Below are 21,466 nucleotides of genomic sequence, written 5' to 3'. Positions count from 1 at the left end.
CTCTATGCATAAGGTTAAGTGACTTAACAAAAATATTTTATTTCTCGTATAGGTGCTTCAAATCCAGAACATTCTTGCAGAAGAACCTAAAGTGACACAGGTTTATGCAGAAAATGGCACAGTGTTGCAAGGCAGTACAGTTGCTTCTGTGTACAAAGGGAAACTGCTGATAGGCACAGTGTTCCACAAAGCTCTTTACTGTGAGCTCTAACAGACCGATTTCCACCTATGCCATAGAAACTGAGGCCATTATTTCAACCGCTTGCCATATTCCAAGGACCTAGTGATGGCAGCTGAACAATGAATGCTGACTAAATGTGGACATCATGAAGCATCAAAGCACTGGGAAAGGTATGATGTGTAAGGCTTTTTTTTGAGACACTATCAAATCGGTCTTGGAATACTTGAAAACCTCATTTACCAATAAAAATCCTTCTCACTAAAATGGCTAAATCAGTTATATGAACTGTCAGGTATTAAATAACTTTACAGTGTGTGACCCCAAAAGTACTTACCCTAAAACACGTGTTGCCTGAAAGCACATGTGTATCGCTGCCTTGCCATGTCTTGTTCAGAAGAAACAGAGGAGCAGAATTAGCTCATGTGTCTTCAGAACTCCAGTACTCACTCAGGGACTCCAGTACTCACTCAGGGACTCCAGTTCTCACTCAGGGACTCCAGTTCATAGGACAGAAAACTAGATGTGCACTATGAATTTCCCCTCTACTCCATGCACACCTCCTTGGTGAAGCCATTAGCCATTCTGCCATAGTCAGACTTGTTCCCATTTTCCCTTCACTATGTGACTTTTTCAGTAAATACTAACCCGAATGACTCCAACTCTCCTTGTACTCTTGCTTTTTCAATTCTCCTGTAGCAATAACATGTGGGAAAATCTTTAAATTCCTGGGAGTTTGTCATACCTGAAAATTATGAATCTCTATGATCTTGGCAAAAATTGTGCATTAGAGTGTCTTTGACATGGTGAAAGGAAGTTTGTTCACGTCAATGACTGGATACAGAATGAATCCCATAACTGACTCAGGTAAAGTTAAGTGTCCCCAAAGACTACATTGTTGTTGAGGTGTTGGTGGTCGTGCTGGTGGGTTTTTGTTTAATATTTAAACTCGCTGTGGAAGCTGAAAAGAAAAAAAAAATAGGTAAACAAATCGAAAAGATCAACCTTTGGCTATCTTCTGAGAGACCTGACTAGAAAGAAAACATGACTTTATCATCTTGTTATAGAAGCTGATATATAAATGTTACCCATCTTCGTTTATTTGTTCGTCTCTTTTGAAGGTATAACCATGCTGAATTACTTCATTGGGATGTTAAGGCAGTGACTGTAGAAATGAAGTTTTTTTTTTTTTTTTTTGCTTTTTGACAAATCTCACTGTTGCCCAGGCTGGAGTGCAGTGGTGCAATCTCGGCTCACTGCAACCTCTGCCTCCCAGGTTCAAGCGATTCTTGTACCTCAGTCTCCCCAGTAGCTGGGACTATAGGTGCATGCCACCATGCCCAGCTTAGTAGAGATGGGATTTCACCATGTTTGCCAGGCTGGTCTCAAATTCCTGACCTCGGGTGATCCACCTGCCTCAGCCTCCCAAAGTGCTGGATTACAGGCATGAGCCACTGTGCCTGGCCAGAAACAAAGTTTTTCTAAGGCATTTGTCTTGACAATAGTTTGGCATTTCAGGGAAAATGTTTTGCCGATAAACTGAGAACCACCAACAGTTTAAGATCACTGACTTAAAGTAATAAACGGGAACATTTTGTTTGGATCAAAAAACCACTTTCCTCACATCAAGATTGGAGTTACTTTAGTCATGATTCCAGTGACATAATATTCTGTGCCCTATGAGGGCTCAATTATTCCCAGATGCTGCTCACAGCCCAGGATGCTGGGTTCTCTGAAAGATTGTCTTGAAACTATCAATGAATGTGGTGCTTAGGGACACCACTCACCCCACATATTTCCTTATTTACAAAGAATCTCTTGAGTAGTTAGGCTCCCTAATCTTCAATAAAATAACCACATTATGTTCTTTCTTGTTCTTGATAGAACAAGCAAATTCCACCAAAGAAACAAAAAGCCCATCCAATTTGACAGAGCACATACTCAAGATCACTCAAAAAGGGACATGTTTGGTTAGAAATTTCATAATATCCATTGTGAAAAAAAGGAAAACAGCTCAATTCATGTATTATTTGATTCGCATATCTAAATTTTTGCATTGCCATACATTTAGTCAGAAATTATAGTTTGCATGTGTAAGAATGAATCAAGTTAATACTCCTCACTTGTTATATTCAAGTCTTCTGAATTTTTAGGGTATGTGGTAGAAAGAAAATTGTTTAAAATAACCCCATACTCCATGATGAACCCGATTCTTTCTTAGCTTGCCCCTCGCTGTGTGTGGCTGACTGCTTAATGGATTTGTCACAGAGGTTTTCCTGGCTGAGAGATTATCAGAGACTTTGATGGTGAAGCAGTGACAAGGGAACAAAAAGATGGGTGAGGAAGCTTCAAGTGCAAGCTTTGCTCTTTTAACTTTATGCCCAGTGTCATAATTGTGCTTTCAAATGTAATTCTAGCTGCCAATTTACACTTTACCAGAGTTAAAACTTATTTTTAGTTTCATTTCCATGAAAAATGTGCACTTTGCTCTTGATTGACAGCTATGCTTTGACAGTTGATACAGGTTTACCCAGTGAAGGCTTGTTTTAGTTGAAGGTGAAAATGGAAGAGGGAAAAAAATTACTTCGACAGATCTCAGTATTTCTCTTTTTATTGCATTCGTTGTCTAACAACAATAATACTCATTAGCATGAAGTTTATTTACATTAACAAATTAAATTTAATCACAGGTATTGTTAGATTGGTCAGAAAACAAAAGACCACTGTGATATTTTGCTTGAATGCCTCTGAAAACCAAAGAGTAAGGAATGTCATTTGAAAAGGAACAGTCTAGAGAAGTACATATTAACCAAGCACAAGAGAACAATTCAGACATGGCACTATTGTCTCTTCCATGCAAATGATCAGATATCAAAATGTACAACTTAAAAGCTTAGGTAACATGCTAACCATACTTATCAGACTTAAAATTATTTTCAAACAATTCTTGTTCTTTACTGATATACAAAGAAAGCTGAAAAGAAATCAACTTCTTTCAGTGGAATAGAATTTATTCTCTTTTATTTTCAGCTGCCCAGTTTTGTCAGTAAGATGTAGCAGGTATACGAGTGGTTGCAACACCATTAAAAATACAAAAGCAGTAGTTATGACATTAAATAATGTGGAAGAAAATATAAATATATATTTAAGGAATTTCACTAAGAACTAACTAAATTTCATGTTGTTGGGAGGTGTCATCTGGCTGGAGTGCCTCTTAATTCTCACTTTTTAAAGTAATTTAATTATTTCTGGCCAATTGTTCTTTCATGAATTAATGATTATATCCTTAACAGAAAACCTGGGTGTATAAATAATATAGCTGAAAGTAACAGAAGTGTACACCTTCCAACAACATACACTCCCAACCACTTAGGTTTTTTTTTTTTTGGCAACAACCAAAATGCCATCACTTGCACAAAAAGTAAATAAATGATCATGTGATGGCAGCATTCACCATCAGAGAGCCAGTAGTCAGTGACTTTAGGCATCAGTCACCAATTATGTCATTTTAGAATTATGAGCAAATTCACAAGAACACACAGTGCAATTTTTAGCCAAGAAAACTGCAGTCTGCAGTTGACAATGCCCAAAGCTGCATAAATTTCTTCTGAGCTTCAACTCAGCAATATGCAATCTTGACATCAAAGCATTAACCAAATATTTGAGAAAATTTTCTTACTAAAATACCAAGTATCTGATAAATCAATTTTACCAAAATATATAAACATATAGAAGGATAAGTGCATTTAGTAGAAATACTTACAATTAAAAAATCTCTTAAAATCTATGAGCCATTCAATGTATACACAACACAAGAAGTGGCAATAAGGCTATGATTACAGCTCCAGGTCCTGACTGACCTTACCAACTTCCATACACAATATATTTTTTAATGCCATGTGATTGTAGTGTGTGCGCATGTGTAAGGTGGGAGTTATATTCACACATACATAGTTCTGAACATCTACACAAACGGCATGCACATTATTGAGAAGTTGTCTGTTCTCTTATCCCTTACATCTTACTCATTGTTGAATCCCTAGCAGTTTTGGGGTTGGGTTAGGGTCAAGCATTGGCTATCATCATATTTCTTTCCTTCTCCACTCTGAGGATCTGGAATCAAGTCACAGACTGTGCTGGCTCCACATGCTTACGTATGTGAACCTTCAAGTAACTATCATTCCCTCAACAGGCTCACACAGACATCACGCACAAGCAAACACAAACCCTCTGTCTACTATAAATAGAACTTGACGCTTTCATTTTTCAAGAGAAACTGATTCTGTTGGCTTTTTCTTTGTCCCTCCAGCTTCTTAGTTTGGCCTATTCTATGCTGCTACTTCAAGTTACTCAAATGTGTTTTGTCTGGTGTTATTTTTTCCCCAGTGTTTTGGACCAAGACTTTAAATACGCAAGACAAATGCAAACAAAATCTGCCAACATACTCAGGCTGCTTTCAGGAGTGAAACACTGAAGCCCATTTGGAATTCCTATAACACTGCTTTCTTTTGGGAATGTACAGTCCTCCCCCAACTTCCCACCCCCCCCATCCTAATGTAAACCATTTTAATAGCAAATATGGATATTTGGTGGTTCATACCTGTAATCCCAGCACTTTGGGAGGCTGAGGAGGGTGGATCATGAGGTCAGGAGATCAAAACCATCCTGGCTAACAAGGTGAAACTCCGTCTCTACTAAAAATGCAAAAAATTAACTGGTGTGGTGGCACATACCTGTAGTCCCAGCTACTCGGGAGGCTGAGGCAGGAGAATAATTTGAACCTGGGAAGTGGAAGTTGCAGTAAGCCAAGATCACACCACTGAACTCTAGCCTGGCAACAGAGCAAGATTCAGTCTCAAAATATATATATATATATATATTTTTTCATTCTGAGACCACTAAGGTCTTTGCATTAAGCAGGTGACATGAACCCTAGTGACTACTGTCCACCAAAGTGCCCTCATCTCCAGCTCTGTCAGGAGTATCTTTAGTTACTCAAATGGAAATATCTCAGTGTAATGTTGGGGCTACAACCTATCTAAAGTATAGATGGTTCTCTTAGGTTTGCTGGGACACTTCCTTTAGCATCCTTTTGAACACTATTGTTAAACACTGGATCTCATCTTGAAGATTGGTGTGCATAACCTTTAACACTTAAACATCAAACTGAGTATGTATATAAATGCAAAATTTCATTTCCCTTTCATCAAATGCATTTTTCAAGCACATGTTAATTCTGGTGCACAATGAATCCAGAATTGTGTCTTCAGTACAAATGGCTGAGGTGCTAGATCAAACTACCTGTGACCATTTTTGTAGCCTGGGCCTGAGATATTTTAAGATTTCAGGCCAGAGATGACTATAGGGTCACAAATAGTGGCAAAGGTAAATTTGGTTCCTCATTTTCCCTTTTGCCACTTTGTTTCCAACGACAAGCAAAAGGTAGACAGTCCCATTTTGTGCCGGTTGAAAGCTGAGTTTGGCTTTAGTACCTATCATACTGCAATCATGAACTGCTGTGGGTTAAAAAAGCTGGTGTGATGCTGAGGGTGTAAAATCAATGTCAATCCCAGCTAAAGGATGATAGCCACAGAACAGCTTTATTATCATGAAACTAAAGGGGCACTTCATCAGCAGTGTTAGAATGGATGAAGTGAGGTTTCTTCCCTAACTTAAAACTCTGCAGTAATTCCTCATTCAGGCCAAAAAAAAAAAAAAAAAAAAAAATGATTTAAGTATTACATGAACTGTAAGTTACTTGAAGGGAGATGGTCTTAAACAAAGTAATCTGTTATAAAACTAACATCTTTTGATGGAAAACCCTGACTCAGATACAGCTCATACAATGCTTTCTGTCTGCAGCTTGGCCTCACCACACATTCCCTCCCAACAAAGTATAACCTAGACCCCAAAACATTTTTGGCTATTGTTAGAGTCATACTGAGCTCTTCTTTAGGGAATATAGTTCATAGCAACCAGATATTCCCTTTCTGTTCATTTTCTGATAATAAAAAACTGCAAAGTTAAGGTTGATGAAGTAACAATTCTGTGTTAAATCGTAAAGACACTGAAAACCACTAGCATTAAAGTAGGATTGTGCAAGACTTTGGAGCCTCGATCAGGCATCATGCACTACAGTCAATAAAAGAAATAATAGAAAACAAAATACTCACAAGGTCTGAGGCCTTTCACTTCGTTTTTGTACCCTTATATCAATCAGCTTACATCTTATGCTTTGCCGGACAATCAAACCAAGTGACTTTTACAATTTCATCTAAGTAGTAATGTTAAAATAACTCATTTAGGCCTAAAATTACTATAATTTAACTTAAAAAACCAAAATAGTTATAATACTAAATGATTTAAGCAATAAGAATTTGATTTATAATATTGTCAGTTGGACATTTATCTACACATTCAACGTACAAAATTATAAAGAATACTAAGACATTTAAGAAAATGCAATAGAATAGATCATAAATTAGGTGTAGAGACAGACACTTACAGACGTTTCCAGTATATACATCCATTTTCAAATATCGCCAAAGTGTAAACATAAGATAATCATCCTTCTATTTCTACTCTTGAATACAGTGAAACTTCCAGTGTGATCCAGGTCACTTCTTTCCCCAAAGATAAGCAAAAATGGCAAAAATTTATAATAGAAAGTACTAGTATTACCAGATTTTTTACTAATTTAGTGTTTTAGTATTAAAGTTTTGCCAAATTTTATCACTCATTAATAGTGGCTTCTTATTTCTCATGATGTTAATAAATAACAAAGCACCAGACATCTCAAGATATTAAAGAGTATCCAGAATGGCAGTTTCATTATCATACCCCAAATGAAGACAGACAGAAAAACATAATGACTATGACAACTGTAAAACACAATGTTATTTCATGTCAACGTTTCTGAGGATGAATGGTCTGTACCTAATGACAAAAGAGCTGAAGCATAACAGACAATACTCTGGCAATGAAAAGGAAACAATCTTTGGGGGAAGAACAGAATTTAAAATGTCTAAATAATTCCTGAATTCAGATTTTCAAATAAGCCAAAAAAATTTTTTTAACAACAAAAAAAATCAATGTTATTAAAATGGGGCTAGAAGGCAGTTCCCTTAATCTGTTATGCTCAAAGGTCTTACCCAACTTCTGCATACAGAATGCTTCTAGTGGAAGATACCACGATGCTGGGAACAAAGCAGAGATCCTCATAAAGTAAAGGAAGTAAAATACTTGTCCAAGAATTCGTGTGGCCTCAAGTCTTATTCTGAAACTTGCTCCTTAGAAAGTGGATAACCTCATTTTTAGAGTCAATGCAACAAAGAGAACCAGATACATAAGCATAAAAAACAAAAAACTATAAATCCTCATCATATAAAATTTCTCAAAATGAGTTTTTCACCTTCTTCTGCCCCAGTCTGCACTTGACTCAGTTTGATGAAATACTGAAATCCTTAATACTGGTTTAAAATTAGTATAAGTTCCTCCACCACTAAACTGTATCTCACTGCCTTAAACAAACTTTTTCTGTAGAACTGGAAATCTCTGAGGTATGGAAAGGAATGGCTCAGAAAAACCATTCAAAATCTAAAATGTTAACTGACAGCATTTTAGAGAGATTGTTCCTTCTTTACAGGAACATTCTTTGTACTAAAAAAAATTGGTTCTCTGGTTGAACGTTACTCAAATTTCTTCAAACTGGTATTTCTATTTTTTTTTCTTAAAAGTACATTTGTTCAAACACTAACTGAGCCCACCTGGGAAATCTTGAGTAGAAAATATGTGACCAGTTCCTGATTGTGTCATAGGCAGGCTGAAGACCAGCCAGAATGTTCCCCAGGAGAGGAAACCTGAAAATAGTGGTTTCCTAGAAATCAATTTCCTGTTCAATTTCTTGGGGTGGGTGGGGGGAAGAGGAACTGTGTTGTGTTTGCCAGTGTCGCTGAAATACTGATACACACAGCAGTAGCAAAGTCAACAGATCCCAATATCCCATGACTGCATTCATGTCTAATTTTTTCTTTCTTGTTCAGTTATATCTGGAGGATAAATGTTACCCTCAGAACCTCAAGAATACCCAATCCACATTCTTAAGGTTTTTGCTTTTTTTCAGTGGTTGACAAATAGCTATAATTCTTTTCTTTCTTTTTGATGTCTAGCAAGCAGAATGGCTTGCTTGCCTTTTCCCTTAGTAGGTAACTGCATAGCAGAGCACCCATGTTTCCATAGTGGGGTAGTCTTACCGTCCAGACTCAGAATTGAGAAGGAACTTTTCTCATACATTGGAGTAGTTTTTGCAGCCCTAGAAATAAGTACTGGTCCCAAATCTCATGGCAGGCTGCTCTCTGCCATGCAGACATGTGCAATTGCCATTTCAGGATCTCATACTCAAAATTCACGGCGCTTCATTAACAACACCAAGGTGTGTCATGCTCTTGTTGGGTGGGGTCACACTAGTTCTCCAAGTGACAAAACACACCCAACACAACATAAGATGTTGGTAAGTTAGAGAAGAGTAAAACACAGCTACTTAAATGAGATCTCTGGTTTGTTAATAAACCAAAGGTGGCTTAGGATTATTTTAGTAGTTAAAATTAAGAATGCATTCTACTGCAGAAAATGCAGTTATTCAACACATGGGTCTTAGAGCCGCATTACCCCTATCATTTAGTTTCGGGGGACTTCTATTGGAGCATCTCCATCATCTGTAAGAGGGTATGTGTTACTGCTCACCAGCACCCTCAGCTGCAGTTGACGTCATCTTTTCTGTCTTTTTGGACTTCCTTTGCATTTGTTCCTGTTCCTTTCTCCTTAGCTTTTCCCTTTGTTTTTCCATTTTCTCTTGGGCCTTTCGAGCCTTCTCTAGAGACATCTTCATTTCCTTGAGTTTCTTTTTGATCACTGCTCGGTCCTGGGATGCTGTCATTCCAAGAGCCTAGGAAGAAAATGTACATACAAACTGAATTTGAAAACCAGTGACCCCTCTGATGATGTTAATATACAGTATGTTCATACTTTTAAACTAATTCAAAGATAGAAGAGGTAAGAACAGAGAAAGGGCTAGTTACAATCATTTTCTACAAATCTACATACTGGGGGATACACTTTATTTCTTCTTTGATGACCCTTGCAAAGTACATCCTAAAGCCCATTAAGTAAATGCTATCCAAATTAGTAATTCACAAGTAAATGAATGGAAAAAGTGCACGATTCTACTTCTCCAACCTTTGGGCTGTAGATATTTACAGGTAAAGGTATTGCTAAACTCATCAATATTTTCAAAGTGGAGGAGTGAGCACCTGCTGTCACAGAGGGCTCCAAGAAAGGCAAAGAGAACTGAAACGGCTTCCTTTCTGCCAATGTTTTCATTACAATGAGAACCAAAAATGGCTTTGGGGCCAGAATGTTCATGTCAGCATGACTAGCCATTCTTTCCCTGTAGGCAGATCTATAAAAGAAGCTTGATTATAATGAGGAGGTTGCTTGATGAACTTAGAATTCAGAATAAGGGGAGTTGCTTATGTACTTTAAATGTTTCGTGACCTTCAGAATCAACAGCAGGATGCATCTATCTTATCTCCCCAACAGGGACAGCCTTGTCAATGGGGCCTTCATATTCACAAGCTATTGATTGATCTCTAACCTTTTCAAGACTGTCAAGAGATACTCATCTGATGGTCAGTCTAGCAGGGGGCTGAAGCAGGGGTAGGGCTTGGGGGTGCATAGAGCAGGCTGTAAGCTCCTTTTTCCCTTTCCCAGAGGGGTGGATGCCACCTTGGTCTCTAAGAGAGATGAACTGGACAAGTGGAAATGAAAGTGCCATGGAGGGGAGGGAAGATGTGTGTACATATTTGGGGAAAAAACTTCTGGGGAGAATGTCATCCCATTTGAGAGTGGTGTGTAAGGAATAGTGGAGGTGAAGGAGAAATGAGTAAGAAAAAGAAGATTCATGGATCTGGGTCTTAATTCTAATGTGATGAATAAGTCCACAGTGGCCATTATTAAAACTCATACTGCATCAGAAGTAAGGAGAGTTAATACATGGACCATGTGTTGCCAGGTGGAAGCAATGGAGTGGGTCCCTTGCTCTCTTAATCAGCAGCCTACCACTTGATTTAGAACCCCTAATGGACTTTCTGAAACTTCATTTACTACTCAGAAAGAATTCAACATCCTTTCTGCTGAATGTTGATGAGAATTACCTCTCAGATATGCAGAATGCTCTTAGCTAATGAAAACATTTTAGATGCTATGAGTAATACAAATTATACCTGGTAACCTAACACAGATATATAATTCTTTACCTTAAGTTTATTTCCATCCAACTGCAGGAGCTGCTCTCCAGTGATGTTCTGAGCACTGAATTCAGATACATACTGCTCCAGATTTAGGCTCATTAACCAGTGAGAAACCTGCTGCACACTCCACTCCTGAACGGCACGATTCTGACACTGACTGTGTTTGGGAGACTGTCCATCATCAAGGATCTGAGACAGGAATGTTACGTAGTGTTGTTAAAGGACCAAGATACTATGGCTCATATTATGCTATCAAAAGGAATTTTTTAACCTATGAGAGCCACATTTATGCTTAAACCAAAATATAATAAGCTAATGGTTCTAGTGGTCTTAAAAATATACTTATTACCCTATATGTTTTCATGTATTTGAAACTTTAGAAATTCCCCCAAATAAAAAAGCACCATTATTAATGTAGGAAGTTTAACATTGAAGAAAATGCACTATGTTGCAAACATTTATATCAAAACAGTCTGGACGGATTATAAGATCTAGAAAATAAGTATTTCATAAATATCTGTATGTAATGCATCATTTATCCTCTAATAACACATTCGAGTTTTGTAAAAATACTGAAGTATCTTTCACTTGGGAGAGGAGAGCATTAAGCTCTCAAGCCTTCTTAGGGAGTTTCACAACCATTATTTCATTTGAGCAGCAAGCAAAATGTGAGGAAGATAGGGCAGATAATATCCTTAACTGCTTTTAAGAAATGAGGAAATGGCTGGGTATGATGGCTCACATCTGCAATCCCAGCACTTTGGGAGGCTGAGTTGGGTGGATCGCTTGAGGCCAGGAGTTTGAGACCAGCCTGGCCAACAGGTCAAAACCCTGTCTCTAATAAAAATACAAAAATTAGCTGGGTGTGGTGGTGCATGCCTGTAATCCCAGTTATTCAGGAGGCTGAGACTTGAATCTGGTAGGCAGAGGTTGCAGTGAGCCAAGATTGTGCCACTGCACTCCAGCCTGGGTAACAGAGTGAGACTTGTCTCAAAAAAAAAAAAAAAAAAAAAAAAAAAAAAAAAAAAAGAAAGAGAAAAAGAAATGACAAAACTGGGGCTCAGGAAGTCTATGTGCTCTGTCCAAGATCACACAGTTAGTAAGTGGTAGAGCTCAATGGTTAGGAGTTTATTCCAGATTTCTGGCTCTGTCCACTGCAGAATATTCCTTTTAATAGTGCAAAGGGACAGGTTGGTTTCTAGACCCACTAAGCTGAGAATATCAATCACTAAGGTGATGATAGGTCTTGGAGGAAAGACAGGAGTCACCTTGGTGACCCACACAGGGAACACAGAAGGGATAGAGTAAGCCAAGATGAAGTCAAAGGAGAGGAAAAGAATGGACTATGTTGATGTAATGGTGATGGGAGATAAATCAAGAAACTCTGGAGGTGCAATGTGGAGATCCTCTTAACTTAAAAACATCTTTTAAACTAAGATATGGTAAGGGCAGAGAGTAAAGCTATTTAACACAAGGTAACCCTTCACTAAAGAGGAAGGTGTTCTTGTATTGTCTGATTTTTCAATCATCTCCAAAGAGAGAAAAGCATGTTCAAACAATAGCACATAAGCCACCACACGCAGCCCACTGATAGCTCACCTCGTCATCTATCATATCCAGGCTCTGAGTGAGGGAGCGATAAAAGAATCAAGAAGAAACATGTTACAGAAACAGGAGACACAACATATATAGTACACAATTTTAATACAATGAAAATTGCACCAAGCTTGAAGAATAAGGGCAGAAAAGCTTATGAGAAAAAAAAAAGTTTTATGAATCAAAAATCATGTTAGAAAGAAATAGTAAGAACAAATACTTACAGCAAAAATATATTTATTCATAGTGCCTTCTGTCCTCCCCCCATTTTTTGAGGAAGTAAGTTAATCACTAACCTCATTTCCTGACTCTCTTGTACACGTTTATCTCCCGATAATTTGTAGCAATACTAATTTTGACCTGTGCTTTTAAATAAATGGTTCTCAACCCATTTTCCTTCTTTATCAAAACTGTCCCTGTCTACTGCAATGATTCTCAGAGACCTCACCCTAATCAGAACAGTCTAATCAGAGGCAGTATCAGAATCTTTGGGTGAGGGTGGTTGTGGGAGGAGGCAAGAAAAAAAAAGGAGTAATTTGTGAATTTCTATGTGATTTCTGAAGTTCCATGTTTACCCTGCAGTTCCCAGCCTCCTCATATGTGTGTTTACATATACACATAAAAGCGTAACCCCCTGGAAAGCTTAAGAATAAGACTTTGCTTTTGTGTTGAGAAAGAGAGGGAGAGAAATCATGAAGACTTCATATTGAACATAAACCACAGTCCTGATGATTTCTATGCAAGATCTACCCTAAAAACATTTTCCTGGTGATAGTTCATGGGTAAAATGTCAGATTTGACAAAGCAGTTCTGTCACAGTGCCATTAAAGTACCTCATCTGATGACAGTGCTAAGGACTGAGAGAGCCCTGGTGTTTTAGGTTCTGCTCCTAAGCCGCTGAGGTCTGCCGAGCTGGTACTGCTGGGACTGAAGTCATCATTGAAGGTAAAATTCTGTAAAAATAAATGAAGCACAGTGTTAAATGAGTGCAGTGAGTGAGCAAGAAGTAGGTAGGTGTGTTTGCAAGCTCTAAAAAGGCTCTTTTAAACAATCTTAGCAGAAATTCATGTTTGATTTGGTGATGACCTTCAACAGGGCAGCAGTTGAGAATGCTGCACCTTATGCGTTTGAGGGAATTCAGGAATTCTGGGTGCTTTCTCCATGTGATGAAAGGATAGGTGTTGTAGAGAAATAATTCTTCAATCTCTCTTCAAGGGTACAGAATTCATTATCCTCTGCAACTGCTCAGAAGAGTAATATTAATAAGCCTATCTTTTTTGACCCTAATCGTGATGAGTAACAGTGTAAGTAAAAATACAAGATGGTGTGGAGAGGCTGAGTTATTAGGAACAGATGGCAATTCATATTAGAAAGGTAGCTAGAGCACCCCCTGGGAAGGATCGCTTGTTGTTGACCATGATAAATACTATGAGAAATGGCAGATCCTCTCCTGGATGTACCCTTCAAGATGATGAGTTCTGGGGGAGGTCAGAGCCTGACAATATACAAGTAGTTACATGCTGAAATACAACTCTCTCACAGCACCAGCAGAGTATCAAAGAGGCTGCCACACAGCACAGACACAGGTTACTAAATAATCACCTGGGGGAGGGGAAGGTGGGAGTATGTAAATAAAACTTCCCTAGAACTTTATTAAAATGTTTGGTGGATATAAAAATCAAACAACTTAACAATGACTATATAGCTGCACTTGTAAAAACATTTTTAACCAAATCTGGAGCCTCTACAGTGCAAGATAATGGCAGAATTCTTCAAATAGCATTTAGATGTCTCAGATCCAATACTGAAAATGTTTAAAGACCAAAGTGATGTGCTGCTGTCAAAACTTCTTTTGCTAGTAATTCTAAAATGGCTGGATTCCCAGGAACTCTAAGCACTTGACCAACACCATCTTGTTTCTATTTCATTTCCTTAGGAATTGGACTGTTAGTTTTCCACTAAGTTCCCTTATATTGGGTTTAGTTGGTTATCAAAAATAGATACCATGCCTGAAGCTGGAGACTTCAGTACCAAACAAACTCCAAAGTTTGCTAAAACTTCAGAAAAGAAGTCTAAGTTAGAGCACACAGAGGTAGGCCAGCAGAACATTTAAGCAGCAGGACATTTAACATGAACATTACCATTTGGTATCCCAGTCAAAACCCTTTGAGCTGTTGAAAAGATTTAAATTGAAACTGAAAAGAATTAAATTCAAGTAACATTAACCACATGTTTCTGTTTGAGAAAGAAAAGTGAACACAGATAAAACGAGACCAAACAACACGTGAAAGTTAGCCACCATATGCGTTTCAATAAAATGTTAGATAAGATTTTCAGTGTCATGCTGGAAATAATCATCATGCATTTAAAACAAGTGACACCCATGCATATATTTCCTAATTAGGTTAAAGAACTTTGGTGATAGAATTATACAGCAGTTATTCAACACAGAAGTTGGATATTAAAAGAAGAAATAAGTAAGGGTGCTATGTCAGCACTGGTTTGTTTCAGAGCTTCACTTAGATGTACTGAACACATGTTCAGTCCCAAATTTATTTGCCTTTCAGTAAATTTTGAGAAGCACGATGAAATAGCTTAGTAATGTAATTTAAAGTAGAATACTGGGTAAACAAATCTATTACTCTGTTCTGTGATTCAAATGCATCTTTCTCAGCATGGCTTAACTGTCAAACTGAGATCAAATAGCAATATGTGAAAAGATAGGTAAATCAAAGAGTAATGTACAATATAGAATGAAACAGTATTAAAGAAGGTGATGGTTAAATGAGGCTTTCTTTTTCCTACATAAATACCATGCATTGTTTATTGCAGTGTTATTACATTGGTTTCTTGGATCCAGACTACAGACATAAGTTGAGAATGCCTTTCAAAGATTGAAGAAGAGGAGGGATTTGGGTTTCTCTTGTTTGCTTTTGTAATCCATGTGTTTTCTACCTTGGACCCCTTTTTATCTGAAATTAGAGTCTCAGGAGAAGGCTGAAGGGAACTTGCAGGTGCAGGCAGGTTCCTGAAGGAATAGGATCCTTTCCGGCTGTCATTAAACCATGAGAAAGGCATGCAAGGGGAACGAGTGGAGGTCTGAGCTGCTGAACGTGGCTTGGGTGTCCAGTTTTCCAGTCTGCCTCTGAAGACCCTGTTTTGTGAGAAGAATGGGTGTGTTAGATAAAGAAAGGACAGATAAAAGACTTATTCAACCAGAGGCCTCTGAGTAAAGTTTGAAGTAATGATTTGAGAATTGTTCTACTCAACAGAATAAAATTTTTCACTTTTGACTATAACACTATTTTTAACAGTTATCTTTTTGTCTCTAAATGGATTCTGTGACAATGATCAATAGTTTTGTATTGCTATTGCCATGGTAAATTTTTAAAAAATGTGCCTAATAAGTGTATGTGGATGAATTATAATCAGGGAGGAGCACAGTCTTTTACAAACTGCTATTAGGTTAATCATCACAGCACTCCCTTTATCTGGGTGACATGCCTTACTGCTAGTGACATTAGCTCATAACCAGCATTCTTTCCTGTCTTCCCCTGGACTTGTGTTCCCAAGGGTCTGAGACTTAAGAAAAAAATATATTTAAATAATTTTGAAATTTCAGGGTTCATAATACTTTAGGTAAAACACATAGTTTATTGGGTTTTCACCAGAATCTTAATGCTTTTTCACAGGAGGGGCAGGATATCTGAAGTCCTGATCTCCCACTTGGAGAGTTTATCACCCACTGAGTACATGGCCTCAGGCCTTCTCTCGGCCTTTAGTTCTCTATCTGTCAAAGGTCAATATTTTTATGTATCTCATATGTGTTTGTTTAAATGAGATATGTGTGAAAGTGCTTCAAAAACTGTCAAAAGTCTATGTTTATTATTTAACATTTAAAGGATTCAAAGGCATTTGAGGAACAGTCTGAAAACAGATTTTTTTTTTGTCTTAATGAAAACTCTTTCATATTTGTAATTATCTTTTGGTTAAGAGAAAACATAATTATTAGAATCCAAAGTAGGAAAGGGCAGTGGTTTATGTGCATCTTGGAAGAGTTCAGCCTTGCTATTTGATGGAATGCCTATTATTTGATAGCTGCTGATATCAGGGACAACACAAATTAAAAGTACCTGAAAATCACAGCCAGACAACTTCTGTTCCATCACATGAATACTGAGTTTCAGTCTTCTTACATCTCATTTCAAATAAATTTTGAAATATATTTCCAGTTTATAGAAATAGTGTAACACCTAACAATTCCATTTCCAAATATTATTGTGAGAATCAAATGGTACAATAAATGTAAAAAGCATCTTGTAGATTGTAAAGCAAGATAAAAATGTAAAGGGATTATAAGACTGATAATTAAAGAGAATGAAGAAGTCAGTGAGGTTCTGATAAAATATTGAGATCAGCATGCCGAGTGAACCAGAGGTCATCGTATACATGGTCTACACTCTAGGTGAGAAACTCCAAAAATACAAATCTGGAGAGGGACAGCTGTCCCCCTCTGCAGCCTCTGGGGAGGGTGGAGGGAATTCAACTTGAGAAGGATCTTGGGCACTGACCCTTTGGGATATAAACATGGGTCTCTAAGGAAAGATATGACTAGCGGCTCCTGATTTACAACTCTGGGAATGTCTCCATGAAGATGGTTTCGTCCCCCTCTTCCAGTTAGCCTCCTTAAAATCTAACCACATTACCTCTGCAGGGGTAAATCTCTCTGGAATTCTCACTATGCACTCACAATTCAACTTCTGTTTTTTGTTTGTTTGTTTGTTTGTTCGTTTGTTTGAGATAGAGTTTTGCTCTGTTGCCCAGGTGGGAGTGCAGTGGCACAATTACGGCTCCCTGTAGCCTTGACCTCCTAGACTCAAGCAATCATCATACCTCAGCTTCCAGAGTAGCTAGGACTATAGGCGTGTGCCACCGTGCCTAACTTTTTAATTTTTTTGTACAGATAGGGGTTTCACTATGTTTCCCAGGCTGCTCTTGAACTCCTGCCTTGGACTCCCAATGTGCTGTGATAAGAGGTGTGAACCACCACTCTTAGCTTCTTAATTTAATTTCTGAGGCTTGTTTTTTAGCTTAGGTTCTACATTCTAGTAAAAATGCCTAGAAAGCTCTAGCTATGCAGAAACATAAAAATATTTCTCTGCAGTCCCACACTCTTATAACTGGGCATCTCTGAGGAAAAAGTGGACCTGATTATCATTATCCTTTCTGGTTACAGATTACTGAATCAAGGGAATTTTTTTTAAAGTTCCATTCACAATTGTAATAAAGTATAGTAGTGCTTAAATATATGAATGTTATAAAGTTTAGAAATAGGCCATGATTAATGAGAGCATGACAATCTTGTTCTACTCCCAGTGAATAGCCTTTGTAACAATGCTTTTAGAACAATCACTAGTACCTTTTTTTTTTTTTAAAAAAAAGGGAGAAAATAAGAATTGTTTTCTACTTGTAGTCATTCTATTGCTTTATTTGAAAAGAACTTTTGGTATTCCAAATCCTGTCCAAGTAACATTTGAAAACAAAAATCTGAAGGTCACATCTAATTAAACTCATTCACATTTTCACTGTCAAAAAAATATCCAAGACTAATAATTCCACATGGACTTTTGTATCCAGCACTGAGGAGGGTCTTGAGACCATGTGGTTCTTACATGGTGCAGCAAAGGAGATCATGGAAGCTGGGCCTCTGGTGATACCCACAGGATTTCTTTCCCCAGCTCTGCACATCAGGTTAAAAGGAAGGAGGAAGAGTCAAGCAGAATGTAATGAGAGGCCACTTTTGAGGAGACACCTACATCTCTACAGTGGCAACCTACCAGATTCAGGGACATTTTAAAGAATATTTTTCAGTTCCCTGTGAGGCTTGGCTGTGCTCTTGCTAAAGCTATATCCTGTATCTCTTAATTCTCTGTGTGTATCTGTGATTTTAAAATTCCATGAACAGATGTAACCCCTGGATACTTGATAGTATTCTTAAAGAACTGAACAGTAAGTGGTATGCTTTCATTTCTTGGACCTAGAGAATATTCATTTAATAAAGGAAACTTTTACTTTAAAATTACAGACCTATTGGCTTAGCAGACATGCTTTCTAAAATAAATGTCAATTTCCTTCTGAATAAATTGAACTCTTGGGCCCACGATAGAAGCGGAAAGGATTTGGCAGCAGTTATTCTGTGCTGACCACTCTTACAGTCTATTCCCCTTGGTGGAGAAATCCATTAGGAACAACACAAAATCCTTCCTTCCCTTCTTATTTGCTTCCTTCCTTTCTTCTTTTCCTCCCTCCTTCCTTTTCTTTCTTTTTCACCTTCCTTTCTCCCCAAAATCAAGATTGGTAGAAATGAACTCTTGATGAATCTGAAAATAATTTTTCCAAAGGATGAAAATAGGCAGATATCCTATATTTCCTCATCTTTTTAAGCTCTAATTTAGTGGCTGCTATCACTTTTGGAAAAAACAGAATCACAAGTCACTCCTAGGAACTGGGAGAAAGAGTGGCTTCAAATTCAGTTTTCATAATCCAAAGCTGCCATTTTGGGGGTAGCTGTTTCCTGGCATTTACATGGTTTATGTAATATCTCTTTCAAGTAATGAACTCATTTAAATGTATCTTGAATCCAGTTTATCCTGGGGCTGGTACCCCAAAATTAAATTGCCAGCTAAACACACCAAGGTCATCTTTGTTGTTGTTATTTTAACTTTGAATACAGGTGTGTGAAGCATTCAGCATCTAATTGGATGTCTTCAAAATATCATTACGAGTTCAGAAACGGCCAGAAGAGATAAAGTATAAAAGGAATATAGAATTCAAGGCAGGAGTAAAGGAAGTTAATGGAAGAAAGTTAGCTGCAACCAGAGGAAGAGTTGCAGACTTGCATTTACCTAAATCAAATGAAATAATTCTATGAGGTTCTAACATCCACCAAGAAGACTGAGGTTGTAAAGTTAGCCGAATCTAAAGGGTACCTGGAGACCATAATGCATAACAGCTGTGAGAAACATGTCCCTCTGTAGCTCAGGGCCAACCCCTGCCCCTACCCAGACATATCCTGCTCCCAGATCCTGAGTTCTGATCTAAGTTTCTAATCGATAAATAACAGTCCATCTGAGATGATCATTGTAGTGTTCAACTTTGAATCATTTGAGATGGTGAGACTATTCCCTTAATGAGTCCTCTCCATACTGAAAAGGTTTAAAATGAAATAGAAGAGGATCAGGTAAATAAAATCCATGCCATCAAAATATAAGTGCTAAGTTTAAGAATAACAGATATATTGCTTAGATGTTTAAGAAAATTTGTATGAATAGAAATCTGAAAGAGAAATGTGTCCACTGATTCTATCTTTAAATGTTAACTCATTTTAATGATCTAATCTCATTTTAAATTTGAGTTTTTAACATACAAGATATACTAAGCACATTCATAACTGTACTGGCATGTTTTAGAGTCACTACAGTTAAATATTAATAGATTTTCAAGAGGTTTTTTAAGTATGTAAAATTGTTTGTTTGTTAAGAGTGTAAGTTTGTCGGGCTTGAGGCATTTGACATATTCTACTTAAATAGAAAACTGAATACTAAATTGATAAATGCAGCTAAAAACGGGCCAAACAGTTATAAGGAATAAGTCTAATCTAATAAGCCTAAGCTGATATTTTTCAAAGGTCTCTATGAAAATGACTGCATTCACTGGGCTAGCCTTAGGCAGAGATGAGGTGTTTTTTTATTCACACACGTGCTCATCTCTATCAGTTCTCCTATAATGTGTGTTTCCAGTCAGCTAAGATGACTCTTAAGCAGGGGTTTTGCTCTTACTCAGCAACAGGATAGAGCTACCCTCCAGGTACTAGTCATAGGATATAATTTCAAACTTGCTGTAATGCCATGATTTATCTAAAGCCTCTTTGAGAGAAATAGCCTATGAAGGACTGCCTGAAGTATAATCCACATAGCCCATTCATTCTGCAAGATATAACAAAAGTCATCCTGAATGAACAAAACTGCCATCAAAATACGCAAGAAGAATATCATTTTGTATCCCTCCCATCAAACCTGCTTTAAACCTAAACAATGAAAAAAATAGCCATTTTTATTTAAGGATTTGAAATATATGTAAATGGGCCATCTCAATCCCCCCGATAACATGAAGAGGGGTGTGTGTGTGTGTGTGTGTGTGTGTGTGTGTGTGTCTACATCTCCATTTTATAGATGAGAAAACTGAGGTACAGAGAGGTTAGGTAACTTGTCCAAGAAGATAAGTGGCAGAGTTGGGATTTCAACCCAGGCTTTTAACCCTTTTGACAGTGTTTTTATCTTTCACTGGAAGGTCACTGTGATACTTACTATGAAGATGTTACTGAAGATATTGTATTTTAAGTAACAATTTTACTTTTTAATCTAACTTTTCCCTATTCACTTCACATTTTAATACATTATATTGCTATAGCATATGTACTTTTACATGCAAACAAATTATTTTGGAATACCGAGTAGAATGGAAATAATTAAGAAAATAAACAATGTATGCATATATGCTCACTCAATAGGCCAACTGAATAATGGGGCAGAAATTAAAGGAAGATTTTTCATGGAATCATACAGATCAATACTATCCAAAAGAAAACATTGTAAACTAAAATTTTCTAGTAGCCACATGAACAAAAGAGGTAAAATAATTTTAACAATAATACATTTTATTCATCCTACAAACTCAAAATATTTTGACATGTAATCAATATTATTAAATTATTAATAAGTTTTTTTTTTTTTTTTTTTTTTTTTTTTTAAGACAGAATCTTGCTTTGCCGCCCAGGCCAGAGTGCAGTGGTGCAGTCTTGGCTCACTATAACTTCTGCCTCCCAAGTTCAAGTGATTTTCCTGCCTCAGCCTCCTGTGCAGTTGGGACCAGAGGAGTGCACCACCACGCCCAGCTAATTTTTGCATTTGTAGTAGAGATGGATTTTCACCATACTGGCCAGGCTGATGTCAGTCTCCTGATAGTTTATGTTAGTTTTGTTCATACTAACATAACTCTTTGAGTCCAGCATTCATTATTCTCCTACACATATCTCAGTATAGACCAGCCTTATCTTACTAGAGGCATCCATACTGGACAGTGTACACTGAGGTGAATGGGGAGTTAGAGCCATGCAGTGTTAACCCAAACCACTTATTTTTTGATAGGAAACCAAGGTCCTAGGAATTCAGAGACTTGCCTATGGAAAAGTAAGGACTAGTACTTGGATTCCAGCTCAGTGTTCTTCCTGCTGTTTACACCTTCCAGGTGAATGCAAATTCATTTCCAAAGAGGCATGCCATCTCTTTCACTTCTCATTTTCTCAACATATTATCACCTAACCCCA

At 37.5% G+C, this 21,466-nt stretch overlaps 2 protein-coding genes across 15 annotated transcripts in view; one reads left to right on the top strand and one right to left on the bottom strand.

Moving 5' to 3' along the window:
- Positions 1-5,919, top strand: part of PON1 (paraoxonase 1) — a 29,263-nt gene extending 23,344 nt beyond the window's left edge. For 2 of the 4 annotated variants that reach the window (XM_010345488.3, XM_003921224.4), the window contains one exon: positions 53-447. In XM_010345488.3, the coding sequence (XP_010343790.1) occupies positions 53-211 (159 nt within the window). In that variant the 3' untranslated portion in view covers positions 212-447. Of the gene's footprint in view, positions 1-52; positions 448-877 lie in introns of those variants that run through there. The other 2 variants (XR_012512124.1, XR_012512123.1) reach the window with 2 other exon arrangements.
- Positions 5,920-6,554: 635 nt separating this feature from the next.
- Positions 6,555-21,466, bottom strand: part of PPP1R9A (protein phosphatase 1 regulatory subunit 9A) — a 339,268-nt gene continuing 324,356 nt past the window's right edge. For 5 of the 11 annotated variants that reach the window (XM_074379461.1, XM_074379465.1, XM_010345471.3 and 2 more), the window contains 5 exons: positions 15,037-15,235; positions 12,915-13,034; positions 12,085-12,108; positions 10,492-10,674; positions 6,555-9,122 (listed from right to left, as the gene is read on the bottom strand). In XM_074379461.1, coding sequence (XP_074235562.1) covers positions 8,910-9,122; positions 10,492-10,674; positions 12,085-12,108; positions 12,915-13,034; positions 15,037-15,235 — 739 coding nt within the window. In that variant the 3' untranslated portion in view covers positions 6,555-8,909. The remainder of the gene's footprint in view (positions 9,123-10,491; positions 10,675-12,084; positions 12,109-12,914; positions 13,035-15,036; positions 15,236-21,466) is intronic. The other 6 variants (XM_074379464.1, XM_074379468.1, XM_074379469.1 and 3 more) reach the window with 4 other exon arrangements.

This window comes from Saimiri boliviensis, chromosome 10 (assembly GCF_048565385.1).
Source record: "Saimiri boliviensis isolate mSaiBol1 chromosome 10, mSaiBol1.pri, whole genome shotgun sequence".
Classification (NCBI taxonomy): domain Eukaryota; kingdom Metazoa; phylum Chordata; class Mammalia; order Primates; family Cebidae; genus Saimiri; species Saimiri boliviensis.
The sequence above is the reverse complement of the archived record's forward strand: the minus strand, read 5'-3'. Positions and strand labels throughout refer to the sequence as shown.